At 46.8% G+C, this 25,470-nt stretch overlaps 10 protein-coding genes across 11 annotated transcripts; 5 read left to right on the top strand and 5 right to left on the bottom strand.

The window, feature by feature from the left end:
• Nucleotides 1–65: 65 nt before the first annotated feature.
• On the top strand, nt 66–1,177 carry LOC117580504 (thrombin-like enzyme elegaxobin-2). Its single transcript, XM_034267091.1, has 3 exons — nt 66–390; nt 460–733; nt 806–1,177. Exons 1-3 carry the CDS (start codon nt 92–94, stop codon nt 1,175–1,177), a joined length of 945 nt encoding a protein of 314 aa, XP_034122982.1. The 5' UTR covers nt 66–91.
• Nucleotides 1,177–2,595, bottom strand: LOC117579905. The gene is made up of 2 exons (XM_034266041.1): nt 2,407–2,595; nt 1,177–2,334 (listed from the first exon to the last, which is right to left on the bottom strand). The coding sequence occupies exons 1-2, from the start codon at nt 2,570–2,572 to the stop codon at nt 1,211–1,213; spliced, it is 1,290 nt and encodes a 429-aa protein (XP_034121932.1). The 5' UTR covers nt 2,573–2,595; the 3' UTR covers nt 1,177–1,210.
• Nucleotides 2,596–7,620: 5,025 nt separating this feature from the next.
• Nucleotides 7,621–9,895, top strand: LOC117579047 (glutamate receptor 1). Its single transcript, XM_034264742.1, has 4 exons — nt 7,621–7,834; nt 7,919–8,627; nt 8,688–9,548; nt 9,611–9,895. Exons 1-4 carry the CDS (start codon nt 7,621–7,623, stop codon nt 9,834–9,836), a joined length of 2,010 nt encoding a protein of 669 aa, XP_034120633.1. The 3' UTR covers nt 9,837–9,895.
• On the bottom strand, nt 9,807–12,964 carry LOC117579042 (pre-mRNA-processing factor 6). The gene is made up of 4 exons (XM_034264738.1): nt 12,772–12,964; nt 11,186–12,704; nt 10,166–11,119; nt 9,807–10,105 (listed from the first exon to the last, which is right to left on the bottom strand). The coding sequence occupies exons 1-4, from the start codon at nt 12,867–12,869 to the stop codon at nt 9,881–9,883; spliced, it is 2,796 nt and encodes a 931-aa protein (XP_034120629.1). The 5' UTR covers nt 12,870–12,964; the 3' UTR covers nt 9,807–9,880.
• A 28-nt stretch (nt 12,965–12,992) lies between these two features.
• LOC117579043 (COP9 signalosome complex subunit 1b) lies at nt 12,993–14,805 on the top strand. The gene is made up of 2 exons (XM_034264739.1): nt 12,993–13,145; nt 13,213–14,805. Exons 1-2 carry the CDS (start codon nt 13,113–13,115, stop codon nt 14,743–14,745), a joined length of 1,566 nt encoding a protein of 521 aa, XP_034120630.1. The 5' UTR covers nt 12,993–13,112; the 3' UTR covers nt 14,746–14,805.
• Nucleotides 14,806–14,859: 54 nt separating this feature from the next.
• Nucleotides 14,860–16,195, bottom strand: LOC117579045 (corepressor interacting with RBPJ 1). Its single transcript, XM_034264740.1, has 2 exons — nt 16,029–16,195; nt 14,860–15,969 (listed from the first exon to the last, which is right to left on the bottom strand). The coding sequence occupies exons 1-2, from the start codon at nt 16,098–16,100 to the stop codon at nt 14,929–14,931; spliced, it is 1,113 nt and encodes a 370-aa protein (XP_034120631.1). The 5' UTR covers nt 16,101–16,195; the 3' UTR covers nt 14,860–14,928.
• A 283-nt stretch (nt 16,196–16,478) lies between these two features.
• On the top strand, nt 16,479–17,276 carry LOC117579046 (gametocyte-specific factor 1 homolog). Its single transcript, XM_034264741.1, has 2 exons — nt 16,479–16,726; nt 16,801–17,276. Exons 1-2 carry the CDS (start codon nt 16,550–16,552, stop codon nt 17,146–17,148), a joined length of 525 nt encoding a protein of 174 aa, XP_034120632.1. The 5' UTR covers nt 16,479–16,549; the 3' UTR covers nt 17,149–17,276.
• A 470-nt stretch (nt 17,277–17,746) lies between these two features.
• On the bottom strand, nt 17,747–18,620 carry LOC117579780 (60S ribosomal protein L26). The gene is made up of 2 exons (XM_034265839.1): nt 18,545–18,620; nt 17,747–18,383 (listed from the first exon to the last, which is right to left on the bottom strand). The coding sequence occupies exon 2, from the start codon at nt 18,363–18,365 to the stop codon at nt 17,916–17,918; it is 450 nt and encodes a 149-aa protein (XP_034121730.1). The 5' UTR covers nt 18,366–18,383; nt 18,545–18,620; the 3' UTR covers nt 17,747–17,915.
• Nucleotides 18,621–19,677: 1,057 nt separating this feature from the next.
• Nucleotides 19,678–22,354, top strand: LOC117579119. 2 transcript variants are annotated; one of them, XM_034264848.1, is made up of 8 exons: nt 19,679–19,826; nt 19,888–20,217; nt 20,272–20,388; nt 20,444–20,797; nt 20,856–21,053; nt 21,110–21,436; nt 21,495–21,923; nt 21,985–22,354. In XM_034264848.1, exons 1-8 carry the CDS (start codon nt 19,812–19,814, stop codon nt 22,231–22,233), a joined length of 2,019 nt encoding a protein of 672 aa, XP_034120739.1. In that variant the 5' UTR covers nt 19,679–19,811; the 3' UTR covers nt 22,234–22,354. The 2 variants fall into 2 exon arrangements, with proteins under 2 accessions (XP_034120741.1, XP_034120739.1); XM_034264850.1 differs by lacking the exons at nt 20,272–20,388; nt 20,444–20,797 and having other exon boundaries at nt 19,678–19,826; nt 20,871–21,053.
• Nucleotides 22,349–25,444, bottom strand: LOC117579123 (cell death-inducing p53-target protein 1). Its single transcript, XM_034264854.1, has 3 exons — nt 25,402–25,444; nt 23,122–23,450; nt 22,349–23,056 (listed from the first exon to the last, which is right to left on the bottom strand). Exons 2-3 carry the CDS (start codon nt 23,409–23,411, stop codon nt 22,951–22,953), a joined length of 396 nt encoding a protein of 131 aa, XP_034120745.1. The 5' UTR covers nt 23,412–23,450; nt 25,402–25,444; the 3' UTR covers nt 22,349–22,950.
• Between the last annotated feature and the right edge of the window lie 26 nt (nt 25,445–25,470).

The following is a 25,470-nucleotide window of genomic DNA, read 5'->3' as shown; positions in this document are numbered from 1 at the left end:
TCCACTATTCTCCGTTATTCTCAACAAGTTTATCATGTCAAATCATGTAAGGGGTATTAGGTACGTGTGTCTAACACACATTTACTCGTAAATGGAAATTCGTAATCTATCCAGTTTTATGCTCTTTCTGTTGCTGTTTCTGCTGCTTGCATTCATCTGCTTCACCTCGTCCTCCAATGCTGCTCACAATCCGCTGAGCGAGCTTCCACGCAGACGGATCAAACGGATATCGACACCGTTCTTCCAGGCAACAAAGACCTTGGAATTGGCAAAGTATGTGGTGTCACTGCGATCGCGCACACCGCGCAAGTACTTTGGCGACAATCACTACTGCGGCGGCGTCATTTTATCGCGCACGTTCATTATGACTGCCGCACACTGCACCATGGAGTAGGTATTTGCCCTTGTTACTTTGCCCAAAAGGGAACCTGATCATCGTTTTAACCCGGGGGCCCAAAGCAGTCGCAAGATCCAGCATCGGCCACGCGTGTTGCTCGTCGTCGCGGGCACACCCAATCGCTTGAAGTTTTATCGTGGCCGGACTGTGAATGTGCCCGTGAAGGATATCTATGTGCCCAAAAATTTCACCATGTTCAATACGAACAACATTGCACTGCTAAGGCTGGCGATGGAGTTGCCGGATAATCCGTATATTGCCATTGCCAGTTTGCCCACCCATGAGCCAGTATATAACATCAACTACACACTCCTGGGCTGGGGCCGAGTGTACAAGGTGAGCGCTCTTCTCTCTCTCCCTCTCTCTCTTGCAGGCCGTTACTCTCTTTATGATTTGTCTCTTGCTAAGGGTGGTCCACTGGCGTCTAGCATTCTCCATGTGGAAATCAAGCTGTTGGACTACCAGACCTGCGACGATATGCTGCACACCTTCAAGCCCGAAATGATGTGTGCCGGCAATCTGGAAAATGATCTGGATGAGAATCCCTGTGCCGGCGACACGGGCAGTCCCCTGCTACTAAATGGCACTGTCTATGGCATTGTCAGCTACCGCATTGGCTGCGGCTCCAGATCTCTACCCTCCGTCTATACGAATGTCTTTGCGCACTTGAAATGGATCGACGACACCATGAAGTCTGTCAGCACTCGGCTGAGCAGTTCCTTCAACATACTAGCCGCTAATTTTGCTCTGCTGATGAGTGCCACAAGAATAAATGAATGAATGGTTTCTTTTGCGCTTTATTCAATCATCAACTTAGACCAGGAGTCCGCCCTTGGCTGTCAGAGCGGGCAGATGCTTGACGGTCTTCAGGAAATCGGCCACCTCGCAGGCGTACGAATAGCCCGCCTTGATGTCAGTCTTCTTCCAGTTGACGTAGGTCACCTGGTCGCTGACATCATTGCAAATGATGTAGTCACGCTTGATCTGCTCCAAGCTCAGATGGGGATTGTTCACGCCGATAAAGACGATGCCACGGTGTGTCGATGGCTCGATGACCACGCGGAAGTAGATCTTGGGCACAGGAATCAGGCCATTGTTGTTGGCATCGCGGGCGAGATAGAGTGGAGTCTCCACACCCTCCGTGTTGGGCAGCGTGGTGACACCCCAGACACCGGTGTAGCAGTTCACCTCCATCTTGTTCTTGGACACCCAGGCACGGACTCCGTCCTCGACGCGCTCCCAGTTGCCGGCATTGAAGCACTGCCACTGGGGAGCGGCATTGATGAACAGGAATGTGGCACGCTGCTCGGGGGCATAGTCAAAGTCCGCCTTGGCGCCCAGATGGCCGCGCGCCAGGAAGACGCTCCCGGTGTCGAAGTACTTGCCGGCATCGCCGCCCAGATCCTTGTTGATGGTCTCCTGCTGGGTAACCTGCGTGTACAGCTTCTCCACATTCTTGCCATCGAAGAAGCCGGCCGTCTGGAAGGTGATGCGGGCCACGCCCGTCTCGTAGTAGTTGCTGCCGGGCTCCAGCTTGTGGCGCGTGTAGCGGGTCACCTCCTCCTCCTCGTTGAAACAGATCTGCATTTGTTCGGCAAAGCGAGTGGAGGTGATCTCGAAACCGACACGAATGACAATGCCTCCGTTGCAGGTGGCGCCCGATTTGACGGCCTTGAAGCCCGGCCAGGACTTGCAGTAGAGATCCTTGAACTCAAAGTTCTTGCCGTCCACACTGAAGGTGGATCCACTCACGCACTTGGCCGTCAATAGGGTCTGGGAGTGGGTGTTGAATGCAGCAGGACACCACAGCTGGAAGGAGTCTCCGGCATTGAATTCCATGGCGCCAACATCGTTGAAGGGATAAAAGTCCTCAGAGTCGGTCTTCAGATAGACCGGCTCGGGACTCGGCATGCCACCGCGAATGGTGACACTGCAGGCTATAAGTTATATTGGGATCAACAGGTTAGTGCTGCTCTTCTTCCCTATATAGTGGGTCCCTCCCCACTCACCCGCTGCACGTCCTTGTGGCTGTGGTGCCACATAAACGGCGCGCTCGTAGATCTCATCCTCCTGGACGATCGGCGGCAGCTCCACCTCTGGATAGGGCACACGGCCCCAAACAGTCTGCACCACCACCAGACCAATCAGCAGCAATGAGAAACGGACGCTCATCATTTTAGTTTTAGATTGCGGAGTGGTCTGGTGGCATCTTTAAATAGTCCCCCAAGCGCATATCGCAGCGGTGGGCAGCGATGGGACGGCCCCATAAGTGTAATTAATGAAAAAATACTTCATAAAATCGAAATCTTGCCACTTTTGGTGGGCTTATCTTACGGTGGAGTGCCTGGGAGTGTGTCGACTCGGCCTACGTAAGCGTCATTCAGTCGATCTTAATTGGTTCGAAGCAGCTTCTGTAGATTATACACAAGGGTCGACTCGGTGGTGTGGTGTCTAGGGAAATACCCAATAAAATATTTGATTTTTTCTACGTGCAGCAAGTAATAATCTTTATCCGTAATTGTAAACAGATCTAATAAAGAAGTGTGTTTGGTATTTCTGCAATCTTTCATCAGTTTGTGACTATGTTTAGCTCAGAGGTTGATGAATTCATTATCCTCTCTCGAGGATAGCTGCTGTTCAAGGCAGCAGCTCTAAGAGGGCAACAGAGCTGTTAACAGCCCCACATTAACAGCATGTTACCGCTCTCTTCTAACAGCCTGATCACAATTACAGCGCACTGTTAGCGTATCCGACAGCGCTCTCTCGATCCACATCTTACAGTGCCGGATCCCAGTTACAGCACACGATCCACACTCCTGATAGCTGCCAACTTTATCCACAATCAAGTGCCATTTTGCACGTGCGTGTGTGTATGTGCTCCCAACTGCTTAATGCCTACGACTAATGAAGTTATTTAATCAGGGCTCGACTGCACGCTCCTCCTCCTTCCTTCATTGTAGCTCCAAGGCCTATAATTTATAATCAACAAGTAATTAGGGCTGATGGCCGCCACAGGATTCGAAAATTCAAGTGTCGACTGCCTATCTCTCTCTATTCATGGACATCTCGTAATTAGTGAGTGAGGACATGAAACGCCTGGGAGCCATTCCTCCGTGAAGTCATAGAAAATTAATCATTAATCATTATTTCTGGCGCCAACTACTACCTCCCGCTTAGCTCATTTATCTATATCAAATCAATTAGCGAGTACCTTGAAGCCTTCCTTCATCCTTCGTCCTTCCATCCTGGCCGCCTTGTGCTCCAATGGAGCGTCGTTTCATTTGCTTTTGTGCGAGTTTCCTTTCGGCCTTGCTACGTGCCAATTTGGACCGTTTTGTTCGCTCATTCGTAAATCTAAACAAATCATCAATTTTCACAAATTATACCAGCGATACCCGGCCCAACTCGGCAGCCAAAGTATCCGGCTACCGGTACAATCCTCCTCATCCTCATCCGTGTGCTCGTCCTCGTTCTTGTCCTTCGCGCCTAATTGCCTGACGACTATCTGTGCCTTTTCGTTTCGCTTTCGCTGCGTTTCCTGCTGCCTGCCTCTGCCATTGCCTCTGCCGTTTCCCGACGCCACGACGTTCATTTTACATTCCATTAATTAATGTCAATGGCCGGCGAACTTTGACATATTGAGCTTTATGTTATTTCCAGTCCCTCACGTTTCCATTCTGAAGCTGAGCTGGTAAGGTGCCAAGCAAGAATGAAGGTTTATCCTAATAAAAGCAAATGCTTCGTTGAAGCTGCTACAATTTGTTGTTGAAAGAGGAATACGTATACGTATCCATGCCACTACATTTAAGTTATATTTAAGCTAAGCAACTGTATACCACTCTTCTCCTGCCTTTCAACCATTATCTGGGGAACCCCACTATGAGACACCTTTCTGTAGAGATCTAACGATGTCGCTTTCCACACGCCATAAATTCTACCGAAAATTTATGAGCTTCGAATCAATATTAATTGCCTGTTCGATACATCAAATGTTCATTTCATTAGCTACCTGGACACCGGAGCATTCAACTTTAATTGGTTTTTGGCACCTACTCACATGATTTCCTCACACGACAAACACTCCCTCGAACGAGGGTAAAAAGGAGGCACACAATTTAATTCGAATTTGACTTGATCAGACATCGCCCACTTCTACTGCACTTCTACTTTGATAAATGGGGTCATATTAATAACATATGCGCGATACTGTGGGTGCTGAAAGATACCTTTGATTGATAAGGTGCTGCCTAAGCGTGTGTTTGCCCAGCTGAGAGTGGGAATAGCACAAAAGGAGGGCAAAAGGTAAACGATTTTTCACCTTTTCAACAGGTCTCCGCTCTCTTTGTCGGAGCTCGGGGCCGTCGGATGTTCAGGCAAATTGAAAACGGGAGTCAATAAAGCCGTAGCCATAGTCTGTCCTGGCCAAGGGCTAGGCAAGGCTCACACTACGTGTGTGAGAGTGTGTGTGTGTGTGTGTGGGCCTGTGCAATGACGGATTAAATGTATTTCAAAGGCGTGAAAGCCAAAAGGTAGTAGCACAAAGTAGCACATTGTGGTTGCATAATAAACATTCAGCACACACTTCAATTTAGCTTAGCCCGGGGGGATGGATATGTACAACAACAACAACAAAAAAACAAGAAAAGGAAATAAAGGATACAAGGATACTTAAAATATATACAAATACACAAACTAATTGTCAAAGGCTTTCTGTGCCGCCTTTAATGCTTTATGCAAATCCAAAACCACACACATCCAGCCACAAAGTTGTGCAGTCATGCGAAAGATCTCCGATAATTGCAACGAACCGATAAAATGCCTTCAAAGGATAAGGCCCCAGGACACAGAACCTAGAGCCCTGAAACACTCCTTGTGCAAATAAAAGAGGACACATAGCAGGGCCAGCCCCGCAGCATCCCTTCTAACCATAGATTTGCATTCATTTACGTTCAGTAAACCAAACAAACATTGACATGTAGGACTTTATGGCAGAGAACAGAACCCCTTACCCAGTCCATGTGAACAGCGAATGGGATGCTGAGGGAGAAGCGCAAAATAATAATACTACAAAAATAAATAACAAAAATTAAGTTACCCAACGAACACACACAGCGTGAAAATTATAAAAGTAGTTGAACATGACAGGCGGATGTCCAAGAGCATGGTTGAGATGATTAATAGCCTGACACCATTAAGCGTTGGAAAAATTACTTACAGCACAGAGAGAGGGTTCTCTTTTTATGCAATGAGCTTTAAAGCCAAGTGGGAAAAATAATTTAAAAGTAAATAATTATATTACAAATTGTTTGTAAAGAGAAGCATGATAAGTGTTTGATATAAACGGGGTTTTCAATGACAAAATCACAGTTTAAGCTTGCGATGCCATTGAAAGACGCTTCAAAAACAGTGAGACTCATTAAGGCAACCTATTGGAAAGAATAAATTAAAAAGAGTCTGTGTTCTACCGCTCAACAAAGGAAGCTTTAAATAGACTAAATGCTGCCTGCAGTATAAAATGTATATTTTAGTTACGAATTTTATTATAGTAATGATACATTTGCCTGATGCAATACCCTTGCATACTCCTGTCGTTCCAGTTCTAGTCGAAGGGTCATAAGCTGGGTTGTAATTTCCCATATATATCATAATATCTTATATCGTTTAATAGGTTAACAAGACTTTGTGGAACACATTTTCTCAAGAATCATCTTTCTTTTAGGAGATAAGTGTTATAGTAAAATTTTTGTTGTCCAAAAAATAAGTCTATTAAAGTATCTGCTCCCCCAAAAAGACGGTTTCCCATCTATCTTATAGCATAAGTTAATTTGGCATTCCTTTCAGGCTTCAATTGATTTGAAAAATGTTCTCAGCGAAAAATCTATAGAAAGTTGGTCCAAGTTTTCCATAGACAAACTGATTTGTCCTTGTCCGCCTGTCTGTCACTCGCCACTGGCCAAATCTGTGTGTGCGAGATAATCTGGTGTTGCAATCAGCGCTTATATCATGGCACTAATGGCATCCACTTTGTATGGCCATTTTCGTGGTATGGCCAATCCCTGCCCCCGCCGCATTTTGGCCATTTGTTTTTGCCGTTGTTTGCCTGCTTTTTTGTTGTGTTGCTGTTTCCTTTTGGCCCTGTTTGCCGAGAGGAGAGAGAGACGCTTCAATAACTTTTATCACTTTTAATTGGATTTTTCTTTATAGTCGACGCATGTCTTAGGCGGGCTAACACATGTTCAGATTGTAATTGTGTTAATGTCGGCAGCATATTCCTATCTCTCTCTATCTCTCTTTATCTCTCTGTGTGTGTGTGTGTGTGTCTTTTGGCTTGTTTGGTTTTTGTTATTGTTTTTGCCATATTGTCGTCTTGTGACAACAGGCTAATACCCATTTTCCGTATTGCTTTCCCTGCTGGCGCATGTACCATGTAGCCCCCAAGTCTGCTCAATTTTTCTCTTGCTTTTCGATGTTGTGTCGTATTTTCGTTTCAATTTTCTTAATTGCTTCTTAATGCAAATGCCTTAAGGCTGATTTTTAGCAGCAGCCTAAAGGAGAAAATGGTTTTAAGATGCAAAAATGTATAAGAAAAGTAAAAACTGTTGCAAAATAATTTATGTAGCAGCCTCTTACAGCTTTCCTTGACAAAAATTTCCAAAATATATTTAGAAGCTACAAATAATGCAAGAAAAGTATTAAAACTAATTGCAAAAATAATCCCACACTCTCAGATTACTTTGAAACGACGTTAGCCCACTGGTCGTGGATAAACTTTTCGTTTCAAACCACATCAGTGTAAGCCAAAGACACAACTAACTCATCCAAGTGCTCATCCAAGTTCTGTGGCAACTTTGTCGTCCTGTTCGCCACGCAATCGACACGTAATTGAACGTCAATTTGTGCGGCACTTGTGCTCGGTACCAATTAAACGCCATCGATGACCAATTGCAGTTGTCCAGAAATTGGCCAAGAAGATTGCTTGCCCCAGCGACGTGATGACAGGCAGGATCGACCGAGTTTGGTTCAGCGGAGTGCAATCAATGCATAATTTTAATGCAATTCTTGAATGCAATTACGAACGGGGAATGTCTTTTGGGCTATAAAAGCCATTTGCCCCTTTGCTGGGAGCTGCGCGTAAATTCCGTAAGGGAAATGAAAAAAAAAAAAAAACAGAGAACACGAAACTCCGGCGGACTCGGGACAGAAACTCGTTAATATTCGAAGTGATGAAGGTTCAACTTATTCGTTGGCATCGCCTGCTCCTGCTGCTGGTTGTCAATGCATGGCCACGATGTGTCAGTGCCAGCTGGCAGGACAACAGCAACATCCGCGAGGGAGCACCAGCACCATGGGGCAATCAGTTGCCGGATATGCTAGCCGCTTACTATCGCCACCATGGCGTTCACAGTCTGATGCTGGTCGTTTGTCAGACGGACATTGGTGAATTAAACCCTCCTTGCATGCAATGTGCTTTCTTTTCGTGTTTTTCGTGAATATTTATGTCCTTGTTTATTCCTCTTGCAGCTGATTCACGCCTTCGGATGCTTTGGCAGCACTTTAACCTCAACAACATCTATGTGCAGGTCAGTACGGAGCAAACGCTGCGGGACCTTCGGCATGTCGTTGCTCTGGACGAGCTAAGGGAGGCCCCACCGCCGCAGAGTTTCAACGCCAACAACTCCAGCCACTGGCAGACATCGTTCCAGCTGCCCATGCTGCCCTATAAGCTGGGCATCCTCCTCCTGGAGTTCAGCAGTTCGTGTGCCCAGAATCTGCTACGTTGGTCTGCCGCCACGGAGCACAACTATTTTACCACAAATCGTTTCTGGTTGCTGCTCACCGAGGATCTCGGGGACATTGATCTGCTGCACGATGCTGAGATGTTCATCCCACCCGACAGCGAGCTGCGCGTGCTCCACTACAGCCAAGTGGAGGGTAACTTTTCAGCCAGCCTTATAGACCTTTACAAAGTGGCTGCCTGGAAGCCACCGAAGCAAACGCTGGTGGGTCAACATCTGCGTAGTGCGCGGCACATCAGCCATGCCCTGCGGCACTTTGGTTCGGCCATCACCTACAGGCAGAATCTGGAGGGGATTGTCTTCAATACGGCCATTGTGATTGCCTTTCCGGATCTGTTCACCAACATTGAGGATCTGTCGCTGCGGCATATCGACACCATATCGAAGGTCAATCATCGACTGTTGGTGGAGCTGGCCAATCGTTTGAATATGAGGTGCAATTTTGTACCCAGAAATCAATCTTGTAACGATTTAAATAGCAGATTCCCTTGCAGTTACAACACCTATCAGACCGTCAACTATGGCTGGCGACAGGCGAATGGCTCCTTTGATGGTCTCATGGGTCGCTTTCAGCGCTACGAACTGGACTTTGCCCAGCTGGCGATCTTTATGCGCTTGGATCGAATCGCTCTGTGTGACTTTGTCGCGGAAACATATCGGGTGCGGGCTGGCATCATGTTCCGACAGCCACCATTGTCCGCTGTGGCGAATATCTTTGCCATGCCCTTCGAGAACGATGTGTGGGCGTCCATACTGTTTCTGCTGATCATAACGACAGTGGTGCTGGTGCTTGAGCTGCTCTTCTCGCCGCACACCCACGACATGGCCTACATGGACACGCTGAACTTTGTCTGGGGTGCCATGTGCCAGCAGGGCTTCTATGTGGAGGTGCGCAATCGATCGGCCAGGATCATTGTGTTCACCACCTTTGTGGCGGCTCTCTTTCTGTTCACCTCGTTCTCTGCCAACATTGTGGCCCTGCTGCAGAGTCCCTCGGATTCCATCAAAACGCTGGCCGATCTCGGCCAGTCCCCACTGGAGATCGGCGTGCAGGACACTCAGTATAACAAGATCTACTTCACAGAGTCCACGGATCCGGTGACCAAGAATCTGTACCACAAGAAGATCGCCTCCAAGGGCGATCATGTCTATATGCGTCCCATTTTAGGCATGGAAAAAATGCGCACGGGTCTCTTTGCCTATCAGGTGGAGCTGCAGGCGGGCTATCAAATAGTCAGCGACACATTCAGTGAGCCGGAGAAGTGTGGCCTAATGGAGCTGGAGCCGTTCCAGCTGCCCATGCTGGCCATTCCCACAAGAAAGAATTTCCCCTACAAAGAACTTATCCGCAGGCAGTGAGCAGTGACAGAGATTCAGATTCCGATTTGCTTCTAATTTTGTTCACTTCTGATTCCAGAATACGCTGGCAGCGTGAGGTGAGCCTGGTGAATCGCGAGGATCGCAAGTGGATACCGCAGAAGCCGAAATGTGAGGGCGGCATGGGTGGCTTTGTGTCCATTGGCCTCACCGAATGTCGCTATGCCCTGGGCATCTTTGGCTGTGGCGCAGCGGCGAGCTTTGGTGTCTTTCTCTGGGAGTTCATCTTAAAGCACTTTAGGGGCGTAGTTCGGATGCGACACTAGGCCGCCACACGCAGAGACATTTATTTAGAAAGTGCAAATTAAAGTTACGTTGGTATGGACAGCTCCTTGACCACGGCACGCAATGCATCCGGCGTCTTGAATTGCCAATTTTGGATACTTTTGCTCACACGACACCAGGACTCGCCGTGCGTGGGCTCAGCGGAGATACAACGTTCCAGTACCTCCTGCTGCTGCTGCTCTGTGCCGTGCAGCAATTCGAATTTGTAGAAATACGCCCAGGCATCCCCCAAGTCGGGATCTATTTTAACCTGAAATAAGTCTTCGATTATCATGGATTTTCTTTGCTTCATCCCAGCCAAGCTACTCACCGTTCGGTTGAACCAATCCCTGCATTTGGAGAACTTGTGCTCCGACCAAAACAGCTTGGACACTGCCAGCAGCACATGCGGATCGTGCTCACACTTTTTGAGCGCATCCACGGACTTGGTCTTGCGCTGCGGCTTTGTCTCCATAAAGATGGCCTCAGCCCAGAGCTCGCCGGCATTGGGGCACTCCTGCAGCGCACGGGCCATCATTGTGCTGGCAATCTCCTTGAGTCCGGCACGCAGTTCGACGCGTATGGCTTCCAGCCAGAGCACCGCCACCTTGGGATTGCGCAGGCGCCCTCGTTCCAGGATGGAACGGGCTTTTGTGAGCACACCTTTGCGCTCCTCCAGGTTGGCGGAGAGCACCCACAGGGGTATCGATGTGGGGCACTTCTTCAGGCCCTGTGTGTAGGTGTTGGCAGCGTCATCGGTGCGCTTCTGCTGCTCCTCAATCTGGCCCTTCATCATCCACAGTTTGGGGAAATCGGGGAAAACCTCGACAGCCTCTTCGAGCAGACGCAAAGCATCATCGAAACGCTCCAGAGCCCATTCCAGCCGAGCCGACTTCATCATCACTCTCGGCGTGGGCGCTGAACCTCTGGCCTTGGCCAGCAGACGACGCGCTCGCTCATACTCGGCATTCTCCGACTCCAGTTTGACGGCAGCCAGCCAAATATCCTCGGAATTGGGATTCGCCTGGAAAGCCAACGAAAGGATGCCTCGCGCTGCCGGTACATCCCCGGCCATCCACTTGGACTTGGCGCCCATCAGCCAGAGAATCTCCGATTTGGGACAGTGGGCGACGGCACGCTGCAGCAGCGCCTCCAGCGACTCGCGTGTGCCATGATTCTTCTCAAAGTAGGCGGCGCGCAGCCAAATGCTCTTCTTCGAGGGGAACATTTGCAGGGCATGAGCATAGACGGCCCTCGCGCACTCAAACGCATTCTCCTTGGCGCACTGAAAGATACATTTCGTGAGTTGCAGCTACAATTTAGATTGATTCTCATGGCAGGAAATACTCACAAATTCGGCATCATCGATCCAGGTCTGCTTGCGATCCTCCTCCTCCACGCCAATGCCAATGACAGCCTTGACTATGCACTGGCAACAGTGGACAGCGCCGGACTTCTCCGCCTCGATGGCCTCCTGGAACCAGTGATCCCGATTGATCTCCACCCCATTGGCTGTGAGGGAGGTGAGCGAACGATCGACAATCTTCTCCACCATGTGTATGTTGCCATTGGCCTCCTCCAGCTTGGCAGCCGTTGTCCAAATTTGCCTATCTGTGGGTATATTCTCGCGTGCCTTGTTCAGCACCTTGCGCGCATTTTCGTAGGTCTCGAGGCGAGCCAGTGCCAGCCAGAGCTCGACACTGGTGTTGCAGCATTCCACGGCACGAGAGAGTAGAATGCGGGCATCGTCGGGATTCTCCAGCTCGACGGCCGCCTTCCACAGACGCACAGAGTTCGGTATATGCTCCAGGGCCTTGCGGAACACTCGCCGCTTGGCCTTTGTTTCCGTTTCCAAGTCCGCTGCCTTGATCCAAATACGCACAGAGGTAGGAATGTGACGAGCTGCCTGGGCGATGACCGCCTTGGCCGTGTCGGGCGGCTGCAGGCGTGCCGCTTCCAGCCACAGGTCCTCCGACTGGGGATTCATTTCGCAGCCTCTCATTATCAGGTTGCGAGCCATCTGCACCTTTCCGGTGACCTCCTCGAGACGAGCCGAGGCTATCCAAGCCGGTGGATGGTTGGGATTTGTTTCTCGCACACTTTTCAGCAAGAGGCGAGCCTTCTTAATGTCGTTGATGTCCCCGCCATAGGTGGGAATCATGCTCTGCAAGTCGGTGAGGTAACCCTTCGGATCCACCACTGTTTGCCCCGTCACCGAGTCGGAAACCTGGGATAGCTTCACGTTCATCAACGTATTACGTGCCTGACCAATCTTTCGCAAGTCCAAATCCCCAGTGGGCGTTAGCATGCCTGGTGTGGCGACGCCCGGCACCATGGACGCCAGGCCTGAGGATGGATCCAGTGTGGATGATGACTCGCCGCCCAAATTTCTGGACAAAACGCTGTCCGGCAGCGGCGTAAATTTCTCAGCACGGGCATTTCGCTGCTTCCGATTGCGACTGTCGCCCACCTCGGGTATGGTGGACCATTCCTCGGAGGTTACGCCAGACAGTGAGCGCTTTAGGTCGCTAAACTGCTGCTGAATCTTTGGTCTCTCCTGGCGATAGCGCTCCAAGTCTTCGCGCAGTCGACGGTCGCGATACTCTTTGCGCTTCTCGTCCATGCGCTTCTCTACGGAATCGTAGATGGCATCGGCCTCCTCGTCGTCCTTGTCGTAGGGATCCTTCGAGAACAGGGAGCCACTGTAACCACTAAACTCATCATAGTTCGAGTCGTTCAAGTCTTCATCCTCCTCCTCCTCTTCATCTTTTTTCTTACGTTTCGTTGCTGGCGGTGCATGCCGATCGTCGGACACATCGTTGGCATCACGAGCCGGACCAATATCCGAACGAGTGGTGAAGCCGGTGGCTCTGCAAACGATAAACATATTTAATAAAATATTAAATTTCACCTCCTCTATCGACGCCCAGTACTTACCCACGACCCACGCCGGCCACATAGCCCAAGGGCGCTGGCACTCCCAAAAAGTGTTTCTTATTGCGGTTGGCAATTACCGCAGCGGTTATATTCGACATATTTGTATTTATATTTTGTCCGTTGTCTATTATTTGGAAATTTCACAATCAAAGCAAAAGAAATTCAATGCGCAGTCTTCTTCTTCCCGGTCAGCAAATAGTGTTGCACAACGTTTGGTGCCGGAGTCCATTGCTGTTAATCGATAGCTCTTGTTTTTTTTGCAAATACATTTTGACAAAAAAAAGTTCGTTTTCGCATACAAAGACTACTTTATTAAATTTGAACAGCGAAATCGTTGCAATATGCCTGTGCTGCCCATGCCGCCACTGATGCAGGTAAGCTCAATAGGAATCCTGGCCAATTGTAGTGATGCTGAAATATTTCTTGCTTGCAAACAAAAAGAACGCCATCGAGCCAATGCAAGTGGATGCGCCGCCTAACGAGGACAATGAAAACAACGAGGAACAGCAGATCGTGGTGGAGAACCCCAGCATCGACCTGGAGGTGTATGCCAATCAATACAATGGCATTGTGCGACTCCACCGTCTGATGTATGTGGCCGACGTTTGCCCCAGCCTGGCCGTGGAGGCGCTCAAAATGGCCATCACGTATGTACAGACGACGTACAACGTGAATCTCTACCAGCTGCTGCACAAGCGACTGAGCGACTTGAACGCCAGCAATGCCCCTGTACCGCCAGCACCGGCTGCAGATCTGGCACCAGTGCCAGCCGCTGCTCTGCCGGACATAGCCGCCGTGCCGGCTGCAATCGCTTTGCCCCCGCTGGCCCAGGGCCAGGCCGCCGCTGGCGAGAAGGATTCGTTTGCCTACGACGCTGTCTGGGTGGACACCAAGATGAAGAAGGCTGCCCTTAAGCTGGAGAAACTCGATTCGGATCTGAAGAACTACAAGTCGAACTCGATCAAGGAGAGCATTCGGCGAGGCCACGACGACCTGGCCGACCACTATCTGAGCTGCGGGGATCTGACCAATGCTCTGAAGTGCTACTCGCGTGCCCGCGACTACTGCACCAGCGGCAAGCATGTGGTGAACATGTGCCTAAACGTGATCAAGGTTTCCATTTATCTGCAGAACTGGGTGCATGTCATGAGCTATATATCGAAGGCGGAGAGCACCCCAGACTTTGCCGAGGGATCCAAGGAGGCCAACGCCCAGGTGCACACACGCCTCGAGTGTGCCGCCGGCCTGGCCGAGCTGCAGCAAAAGAAATACAAGGTGGCGGCCAAGCATTTCCTGAACGCCAACTTTGACCATTGCGAGTTCCCCGAAATGATATCCACCAACAATGTGGCTGTCTATGGTGGGCTCTGCGCACTGGCCACCTTCGACAGGCCGGAGCTGAAGCGTCTGGTGATTGCCTCCACATCATTCAAGCTGTTCCTCGAGCTGGAGCCGCAGCTGCGCGACATTATATTCAAGTTCTACGAGAGCAAGTACGCCTCGTGCCTAACGCTGCTCGATGAGATTCGGGACAATCTGCTCGTGGACATGTACATAGCGCCGCATGTGAGCACGCTCTACACCAAAATACGCAATCGCGCCCTCATCCAGTACTTCAGTCCCTATATGTCGGCAGAAATGCACAAAATGGCAATGGCCTTCAACTCCTCGGTGGGTGATCTGGAGAACGAGGTAATGCAGCTGATACTGGACGGACAGATTCAGGCCCGCATTGACTCGCACAACAAGATCCTGTACGCCAAGGAGGCCGATCAGCGGAATAGCACGTTCGAGCGTGCCCTGGTCCTGGGCAAGAAGTATCAGCGCCACACGCGCATGCTCATCCTGCGGGCGGCAATGCTCAAGAGCCACATCCATGTGAAGAGCGTTACCCGCGAGGGCGGCAGCAATCACGGCGCTGAGCTATGCGTCTCCGCTGGATCCACCACCACGGCCCAGTTGGCGCGAATGTAAAATGGGTTCGCGAATCAATAAACTTCTTAACCTTTTGCAATGGCATTTGGCTTTAGCGTAGCTAATTCTCAACTCATTGCTGCACTCATGGCACTACACTATTCCGAAGAACCATTAAATCATCTACCCACAAAAGAGTTTTTATTGGTAAAAAAATGGATAATACATTGGGAATCTGTATGCCTAACGCCTGGAGTAATCCCTGCGTTCCCTCTCTCGACGTCTTTCCCTGCTGCCGGAGCGGGAGAGCTCTCTACGCTCACTCCGGTCATTGCGTCGCCGATGGTAGTCGTCATCCGACTCTCTCGATCGTTGGGCACCGTTTCTCCTTTGGCTTTGTGGCTCCCTGGACTGTTGGTATTTGTGTTGGCTTCTATGGTTGTCCTCCGCTTCGCTATCTGAGGAGGAGGACGAGGACGAGCCATCGCTATCCAAAGATTTCCTTTCTTTTCTGGCTGGTTTCTCCTTTTGGCTGCTCTTGGACTTTTTCTTCTTGCCGTCTTTTTCTTCCTTTTGCTTTTTAGACTTTTTCTTGCTTGGCTTCTTGATGCTCTCGCCCTTGCGCTTCATCCGATCGATCTTCTCTAGCTTTTTGAGCAGCTTTAGCTTCTGCTTTTTGGTCAGGGACTTGAGGAACATGAGCTCGGGATTCTGTTGATTGGCATTGGCCTCTTCGTCCTCGTCGCTGGGCACCAGCTGGTGCTGTCTCTGGATTGTCTTAATGCTCTGCAGCTCCAACGCTGAACGCTTCATCATCAGACCGTCCTCCTTCATCTGCTCCTCGAGCACGTTCTTGGACATGATGTCGGTGGCCTCCGATTCTGCGTGCAGCTTGCGTGCTTCGCTCATGGATATGCTGTACATGCTGCACTCCTTGTCCGTGTTGATGTGCCCCCATTTGTGGCACTTGAGACAGCGCACATTGCGCACCTGGATGCCAAACGGCTGATCCCGGATCTCGGTGTCGCCCTTGCAGTACGACTCTCGGGGAGCATTGTATTTGCGCTGCCACTCGAACTTGTACTCCGGCTCGTCATCGTCTTTTTCGCGCTCCTTGCGCACTCCTGGCGGCGGCTCGTACATAAAATTGACACTCAGCTTGTCCTTGCTGTCCTTGCTGAGCATTGCCTTGTTTTCGTGCAGATTTTGTTCTTTCTCATACTGGTTGCGCAGCTCCTCCTGTTTTTTCTTGTAGGCATCGGCCTGTTGTTCCGCCATCCAAACCTGGAAATGCGAGAATTTCGTTCAGATCATTCAATGAAACGCCATTTCCGAGTACTTACCCTCTTGAGATTATCCCTGGAGGCGGGATGGAAGAATTTCTTGCACATGTAATTGTTGAAACCTTTGCCCATTTTGCTTTTCTTTTGTGTTTATTCCTTTAATAAAGTCTAAAATATGTATTTCGTAAATTTTACAAATATTTTCAGAGTATTGTTTATTAAGTGCAAGCTAGTGCTGTAAAACTCCCGCAGAAAAGAGATGGTCGGAAATGCGATGAATGTCCTAAACGATGAATCGCTGAATCTTCTTAAATCACAATAGTACGAAGATTTTTGTAATTTAAAGCTCCACATTTATTTACAAAATTGTTGCAGACTCTCTCACGGATGTATGTTTAAGGGATATCCTGATATTCGACTCGTTTTAACCATTTAATAACTATCACATATCGGCTCTAATCGAATAAAAGATTTTTTTTTTGAGAGATAAGAATATCGTTTTCCAGCACACTTGCTGCATGTAGCGCTTGATTCTGAATTTATCTGATTTCGATCTCAAAACGCAATTTATTACCAAAATAATGCAAAGCCTGGAGGAAAGGGATATGGTTTCATGCCCCTACAACAAGGAGCATGTGATGCTGCGTAGAAAGTATCAGCAACATATAATAAAATGTCGTGAGCTCCACAAAGACACGGTGGAACTTTTTGTGTGTCCGTTCAACAAGGCGCATCTCATACCAGAGCCAGAGTTCTATGTAAGTTATCTTGAAGGAAATCTCGTAAACAAAAAAAAGCCTGAAGCTGAACATACCTAATTTTCCTCCCACAGCAACACACCAAATCATGCGACGATCGCAAAATAATTGTACAATATCTGACTAGCGAACCAGCTGAACTGCGCGCCGACACACGACACGACAAAATTGAAGCTGAAGAGAATTGGGACGATGATAGGGAGGAGGACTATAATCCTCAGGTTTATTGCGCTCAGGCAAATATAGTACGCGAACCGAAAGGAATGTTCCCGGCCCAGCGCAAGGCATTCATTAAAGAGGAACGTCGTCGTCGCGGCGATAAATATGACGAAGATCAGACGGGCCCCTCCAAATCGCGGGCTGAAAAACGTCCCACACCTTACAATAGCAATCAGCAGCGTTCGAAACGCCCTGACAATTAAAAACAATTATTTGTAATCTCAATTTTCCTATAAGTAGACCAGGGAATATTCGTCCTGTTCCTAGGCATTTGGAGCAGAAATGTTCAAATCCACAAGCAACTCGAATAAAGTGAAAAAACGTGCCTTAATTTCCATGCCTTGAATACTTTTTAAGCTATTAAAAGAGACAATCTTAGTATTGAAAGAGATTCCCCTACTCTTGGGTAATAACGTCTCACAGTGAAGTTGGCTACCAAGTTTGACCAGATTTGTTGGTAATTCTACGAAGTTTAAAGATTACGCGATACTGCCTTGCGTTTATCCGAGGTATCATTCCTCTTCTCATGTTCCAGTCATCTTACGACCAAGTTCCTTTGGTCAAGTCTTAACATCCCAGTTGCAATAACTTGAGATAGAAAGATAGTCAGATAGCAATGTTTTGAAATTAACTTTGTTTGGATCCATAATTGGAGTTGGTACTACGGCTGCGATAATATCCTCATGGCCAAGCAGACCAACATGAACTAAACAAACAAAAAAGTGTTCACTAATTGAAGTCAGCAAATCCACGAGTTTCGACATTGTCCCCAGCTTATCCAAAAATCAATTACTTTGTCCATTTGAAAAATCAACTATTCTTTATTGTTAAAGAAATGCGGTCTTTCACTCCACACAAGGTTTTTTTCGCGAATTTGTTTGCTTTGTTTTATAAACTTATCCGTTACGGTAAAAACTGTAAACAGCGACGTCCCATGGGTTTAATATGTGGTCGTTACTGCTAGCGGCATTTACGCTGTCTCCATGGGCTGAGCGGCCGTCTCCTCGGTGTACTTGCCCTTGTCCTTGCCCAGGGCAGCCAGACGTCCCTTGCCGCGACGCTCCAGAATGGCCTTGCGGTCCTTGTCCAGCTTGAGCTTGACAATCAGCACCTTGCTGGGGTGGATGCCCACGTAGACGTTGGTGCCGTTGGCGTTCTCGCGCTGGATCTTCTCAATGTAGACGACGAACTTCTTGCGGTAGGACTGGACAACCTTGCCAACCTGGTTAGTCTTGAAGTGGCCACGGATCACCTGAACCTCATCGTCCCTGCGAATGGGCATGGAGCGCACATTGTATTTCTGACGCAGCTCCTTGGAGAGGGGAGCGGACATCAGACGACGGCGGATGTGCGATGGGGCCTGGAAGTGGCGCTTGCGGTTCTTCCTGCGCGACGACGACACGAACGGGTTCAGTTTCATTTTGCTTGGCTGTGCGGGCTGTAAACAAAATATGGGCAATGGTCAGTAAAACGATTTCGGAAATTCCGCATAAAATCACAGACAACTGCAGTGCCCTTCTCGGCATGCATTTTCATTGTTCATCTGCAATAATATGCACGGATGCCACGGCAAATATCAAATTAAACACGAAAACCTACCTACCGTCGTAAACACAACGAAAAGAAAGAATTTTGGCACATGACAGATGACAGTTCGCTGGATTTATCGATAGGAACGACCTTCAAAAATATACCGAAATATACCGTAAATATCTCATCGGGATGCGCTCATGCTGATATGTCAACAAAAATAGCATAAGCGTTACGTTAATGGGAATGGAATGTACGTTAGTATAGTATGCATTTGCATACCCTATTTTCATATAAAATATTAAAAATTTAATTTTCAAAAGCTGCTCTCAAACATTAGTAATGACTTTATCTTAGACTGACATGTTTTTAACCTTTTCATAAGCTTTCAATGTATAAATCGACCTAGATACATTCTCGATATCCATAATGTATATTGTGAAAATTTTCATTGAGATATATCTTCAACACAGATTGACAGTAGGCACAGATTGACTTGTTTTTGCATTGATTGGAACCTGAGATTTCCAACATCCCGAAGGGTATCACAATGTTGCTAATTGTCAAGGTGACGACATGGTCACGATGTTGGGGAACAGTGATCAGGTTTTCGCAGCATGTTGCAGGTCCATACAAATTATATTGCGAACGGTTAAATACGTAAGCGGTAAAGGAAGAGAGAGATATATCCCTTCAAAAGAGAGAGAAACTCCTCTAGGGAAATTTGAAAAAAATACGTGTGGGAGTTTGGATACTCTATATTATTGAATTTACTTTAAAAATGGAATTTAACAGACGGATGAAATGCATTAAATATGCCATTATATACCTATATACAGTAAATATACAATTTCAATTTCGTGGTGAAAATATCCTGGAAAGTATATATATGTTTTGTTTTGTTTTTTAATCGGTACAGCCAAATTGGTTGGTCGCAGACGATGAGTCCGCATTGACCAGGTTTATGTTGGGGGAATATAACAAAAAATATATTTTACTGAAAATTTTGAACGGACATCAAAAATAGAATGCCTGAAAAGTACCAAATGGTCACCCTGGATGACAGTTTGATGTATCGATAGGAACCCTCAAAAATATACCGAAATATACCGTAAGTATATCGTCAAATTCATGCGGCTTACAGCAACTCCCCGGTCTGTTAATAAAATAAAACATCCTGTAAACGAGCTAACAGGAAAATACTGAACTGATATGGAAAAAAATACAAAAGCGTAATTATAAAAACTGTCGTATTCCATCGGTGAAAAACAACCAATCACATCGGTGCGCACCTGGACGCGCTTTCTGTATTATTTTGCGCAATTTTTTGTAAACAATGCCGAGGACCAAAGTAAAGTGCAAAGTGTTTTGCTTATTGTGAGCTTAAACTACATGATTTTATGCAATTTCAGAAGATTTATTGGAGTCCTGATGCCATCAAAATGCTTATGAAGCTGTACAAGGAGAAACCACACCTATACGACTCGAAACACGAGCATTACTTCAATAAAGATTTCCGCATTGAGGCTTTTCGCCAGATTGTCCTGGAAATGAGAAAAATATACGAAAATGTACTAAGTACTGATATTAAAACTAAAATCTGCACACTGAGGAGCCAGTATTTAAGCTATTTGAAAAAGGAGAAGAAAAATGGAATGGCAAAACCGAATTGGGTGCTCTGCGTGGAGTTCCTTAGGCCATTTCTGAAGCCGCCCGAAAATCAAAAATCATTGGATTTGGATGTGAGTACAATTCAGGTGTCTGTGTGCACCAAAATGATCCACAATTATGTGCAGATTAAACCAGAAGCTGACTCCGATGTCCCAAACTGTTTGAGCAACGATGAAAGTGAAGCTGGTTCTACTTTCGATCCACTCCTGACCGAGCCAAAACTGGACATCGTTAAGCCCAAGGCAAGTATTTTATGATAGTCTTAAAACATGTGTTTATAAACAACTTCGTTTTTAGAAGATTACTTGGAGTCCAGAGGCTATCAAAACGCTGATTGAGCAGTACGAGAAGCGTCCGAACTTGTACGATCCAAAGCACGATCAGTACCGCAACAAACAGTTGAGGGCTAAATCATTGCGGCAGATGGTGAAGGAAATGCGAAAAATATACGAAACCATAGACACGACAGACATCAAAAATAAGATTGGAACATTGAGGAGCCAATACTTGGTGCATTTAAAGAATGAGGCATGCTACCAGAAGAATGGCATGGAAACGCACGAGAGGATGGCGCCCTTCTGTGTGAAGTACATAGAATTTCTCAGGCCACATCTAAGGTACTCGGAGAGTCAGAGAAAATCAGAGTCTGATGTGAGTATGCCTCGCGATCTGTGTACGCGCGTGTTGCATTTATTCCTTTCTGCTAAAGACAAATAACACTGAGATAAAACCAGAAGCTGGCAAGGAGTCACCAAGCAGCTGTCTAGGCCAGGATCCACATCACTTCGGGATACACAAGACTGAGATTAAACCAGAGAACGTCTGCCAAGTGGAGGAGGATGATGATAAGTGTGAAAGTGATTCTTCGCTGGAGTCTAACGAGACGCTAAACACAAAAAAAACCAAGGCAAGTGTTTGATAATATTTGAAAATGTTGATACATTTATTTCTGCACATATTTAGAAGATACGCTGGCATCCCGAGTCCATTCGAATGCTTATTTTGCTATACAAGAGTCATCCGATCCTGTACGATCCGCAGCACCCTGGCTACCGCTGCAAGCCTGATCGGGCCAAGTCGTTGCAACAGATTGTCACAGAGATGAGAAAACTATACGACACCATAGACACGGCAGACATAAAGAATAAGTTCAGTACACTGAGAAGCCATTACCTGTCCCTTTTAAAGATCCAGTCAAATTGGGGCACACTCGACAAAACAGTGCCCGCCTGGGTGGAATACATACAATTCCTTAAGCCCTTTGTTAAACTCCCCAATAATCAGATTGATGTGAGTATTTCTTGCCATAGTGAATGTTCCAAAATATCTCTACTCTATTCCCATACAGGAAATAAAATCAGAAATAGATTTTGATTGTTCAAGCTTTTCACACGATTATGAAAGTGACACTAATTCCGCTTGCGATCCGTTGCTGACCTCCCACATACAGCCCAAGGAGATTCGCTGGGGACCCGATGGCATCAGAATGCTGATAGAGCTGTACGAGCGATGCCCAAATCTATATGATCCGAATCACAAACAGTATCGGAATAAAGTCTTGAGGGCCAATTCTTTTCAGCAGATTGTTAAGGAAATGAGAAAAATGTACGAACGCATAGACATGGCAGACATTAACAGCAAAATTGTGTCCTTGCGAAGCCAATATCTGCGTTATTTGAAGCAGAAGAAAAGCAACAAGTCGACACCTTTCTGGGTGGCATACATCACATTCCTCAAGCCATATCTAAAGTTTACTTCAGACAGCGACGACTTGAATGTGAGTAGAAAATGTCAGTATCTGGCTCTAAATGTAATAATTATTTCTGTTGTACCCGTAGATGCCAGCTGAAACTGACACAGAGGTGCCATGTTACTTGAGCGATTTACAAAGTGCTTCCATGCCCACGGTCGATCCGCTCATGGACTCCTTGGACAATGGTCGAACGAGCAACAAGCGCAAATTCAAAGCCGACGTGGAGGCATTTGGAGAGCTCATAAAAGCCGAAATGAACCAAATTGAGAATCCCAGCAAACGTCGAGAGCTACGCATGAAGCTATTGAAAGTCATAGCCGAGGGCGTGGATTAAAACGAATCAAATATCTGCTGTACCTTGCCCGCCCTTACATATTAAAATGTATTATAATTATGGATTAATTTTTAGTCACATTTAATGTTTTATTTAATGAATAAAAAGTCAATTATTTAGAGCTGGGGTGTTGTATATCTGATGTGTAGCCTTTTACAATAATAGACCGCCAAAGACCGCCCGGTCCGTTTACAAACGTTTACAAAAATATCTTGTATTGCAATTTGTCTCTCGTTAAAATTAGTAAACTCTATTACATACAATATGTGTGGATGGACTTGTGCCATTTGTTACATTGGTTCCATTCCATAACAGAAACTGAATTTATCATTTTGTGCAAAAGTATTTCAAGGGCGCAGGAAGGGGCCTTATAAGTACATACAGCTGCAGATTCGTTAGATTTTGTATTTGATGTGTGGCAGCTATGTACATACAATATACATATTTGTTGTTTTTAAAGGTATCATTCGCGCGTGTGGCGTGGCATCAAAAACATATACAGATACATAATAGCAAACAAGAAAAAAATTGTCTTTAAGGATGCAATTTTGAGCAATTCAGCAAAGTATTAGCGTTTGATTAAATGGAAGCATTGGCTCGTTTCGTTTCGTTTCATTTCTTTTCTTTTCTTTACATCCGCTTCCGCTTGTGGAATCCAAATGACTACAATTAAATAAATAAAGGCAAAGCGCTTGCTTAAATTAAAAGCCCGACCGCCTATCGACGGAAGCGTCCCAAGTACGCCTTGCAATTGGGGCACGTGTGATGCACATCCATGCAGTCGTCAATGCAGCAAGGTATCAGGCAGCATCCCAGCCAGCAGCTAGAATAAGAAACGCAAAGAGTGAGCACTTCAAAGGCTTTAACTTCGATTGATTAGCGACTTACCCAAGCAATGCAATCACAAAGCCAGACAAGTAGGCAATCATGCCGGGCTCCGTGCGTGTGGTCGTCTCAATCTCGGCATGGCAAGACGGACAAATCATGTGCGTCGATGTGCGGCTAATGGGCACCACTGTGGTCACAATTGTTGCATTTCCGGCGGTTGCGGGTGCCACTACGGGCGTGTACGGACCCACTGGCTTGACGCCGCCCACAGCCTCCTGGTAGGATGGCGGTGCCGATGGTGGCGGCACATACGTGAACTGCGGTGGTGCATTGCCCGTCGACTTGCTCATTTTGTTAGGCTAGTAAATGCACTTAGCGTAGAAGTATCTCTGCAAGAAAGAAGCTTTCAGGTTAATTCACGCGTCAGGTAAACAGAGAAAATTATATGTAGCTGAAAATAGCACGGCAGCAGCCACTGCCCCCAGCCCAATGAGTCACGCGTTTCGTCTTTTGACACGCATTCTGGTGGAAAACTCACAGAGAGCGTGAGAGAGCACAACGCAAATGGTTTCAGCAGAAAATACATACCCTCCGACATACCCTGCCGCGTATGTAGTTCTGTCAATTAGCAATTGAAATTCCATTGACAGACATGCAATTAAGGGCAATCAGCAATCGGAGCCGGCCACTGTCGGTGCGGACTCAAGGGCTGATAAGATATGGCAAATGGGTTTGACACGATCACTCAAAACAAAGCCCCACCGCCAAAAACAGTGTCTTCTTCGCTTACTGCCAACTTTCACCACTCAGTAACACTGAGGTGCTGTGGTACATTCAGACGGAAGTAATGCAATGCTGTAAACCAGATACGAAGCTCACATCAGGGTCAGAACGCCCAACCACAACCTGCTGACTGTCATTCATTCAATGCTGATTTCTGTATGATACGAGTATGTGTGGGCGAACCACATTGCGGTTGCTAGTCAATGAAAAATGCATGAATCAATTCCAATTTCATGTTTGAAACTCCCTTTTGACAAGCCTACTACCTGCAGAGACATCGCCAGCCAACACAACAAGCAATTGCATCTCAATACTTGCGTCAGACTCAGTTGCATTATCGCAAACGTTTAGATGAATCTTTTGCCTTGGAAATGCGATAACCTCATGATATTTAAGCGCAAGCTTGAACTCAATTATCAGAATTTGTACGATTAAACCCCCGAAAATAGATCATAGATCACCTTTAATGGAAGATTTTTCAGTTTTTTGCAGAGACAGAACTATAATACCCACTTCTAGGGTATATTTTAATTATATTCTACGTGTTCTCTGTTTGTGTACACACTACGCGTCGTACAAGGTCTTCTCTTCGACGTTTCTCCGTTTCTCAATCGGATTTGAAGAACGCCTTAATGTTTATTTAATTTTAGCATTTGTGTTAATTTCAGACACTGCTTACGTGTATTTTTTATGGCTAATAGACGTACTAGATACCAGACCATGCCCTAAGACATCTATTAAATAATCTGCTGGCTGTCCACTTACAGGCCTAGGATAATTGCGGGAAATTTTAATTAAATGGATGACAAATTGCATCAGAATGAAATTACTTTAAATGGAGTACGGGGAAGCAGTCTGTTGTCTCTGCGAGTGTAGACGACCTTGCCGTACGCCCTTTGAAACCGCTTTGTGGACACTAGCGAGCCCAGACAGACATCAACAGTTGAGAAAACAACATCAACTCGATTGGTATTATATGTGGCTCTCCGCCTCCCTCTCCCTCCCTACCGATCCGAACACACATTATCTTCGGAACAGATGTTGCTGATGCTACAGATGACGTAGTCGCGCCTAGAATAGACACAAAGTGATAGTAGCGGGCGTGGGGCGGGTGAGTACAATGCGGTGTGCAGGTGTGGGCAAGGGAAAGGGCTCGCGTGTCGCTGCAGCTGAAGCACCGTTACATACGCCGTATGATATATATGTGAGTTTTATTGCACTTAAGAGCCTTGGATTAATTTTAATAATTCGTGACGCCAGCCAATTTAATTTGCGCTAATTTTTAATGTATATTTTTGTACGCGGGCACACACACACACACACACACTTGTTATTATTGGTTCAAAGCAGATCGCGCTTTGGTATGGGTTAGATGTATGCTTGTGTATCGGATCAAAATATTTGTACATGAATTTGGGAATCTGCGATCTGTTGATATCCATATCCAATACTAATATTAATGCAGTTCACTTGTTTTGGCAACTCAATTTAATACGCTACGTTGCCATGGAAACATATTTATTCGCACCATTTGTGGTTTTTTAAACGATTTTTTACCTCGAAGAAATTTGCGAGCAGCAGCGTCAGTGTGACCGCGGTAACATTAATAAGAATATCAATATTGAG

Source organism: Drosophila guanche, unplaced genomic scaffold (assembly GCF_900245975.1).
Source record: "Drosophila guanche unplaced genomic scaffold, DGUA_6, whole genome shotgun sequence".
In the NCBI taxonomy this organism is placed as follows: Eukaryota; Metazoa; Arthropoda; class Insecta; order Diptera; family Drosophilidae; genus Drosophila; species Drosophila guanche.
The sequence above is the reverse complement of the archived record's forward strand: the minus strand, read 5'-3'. Positions and strand labels throughout refer to the sequence as shown.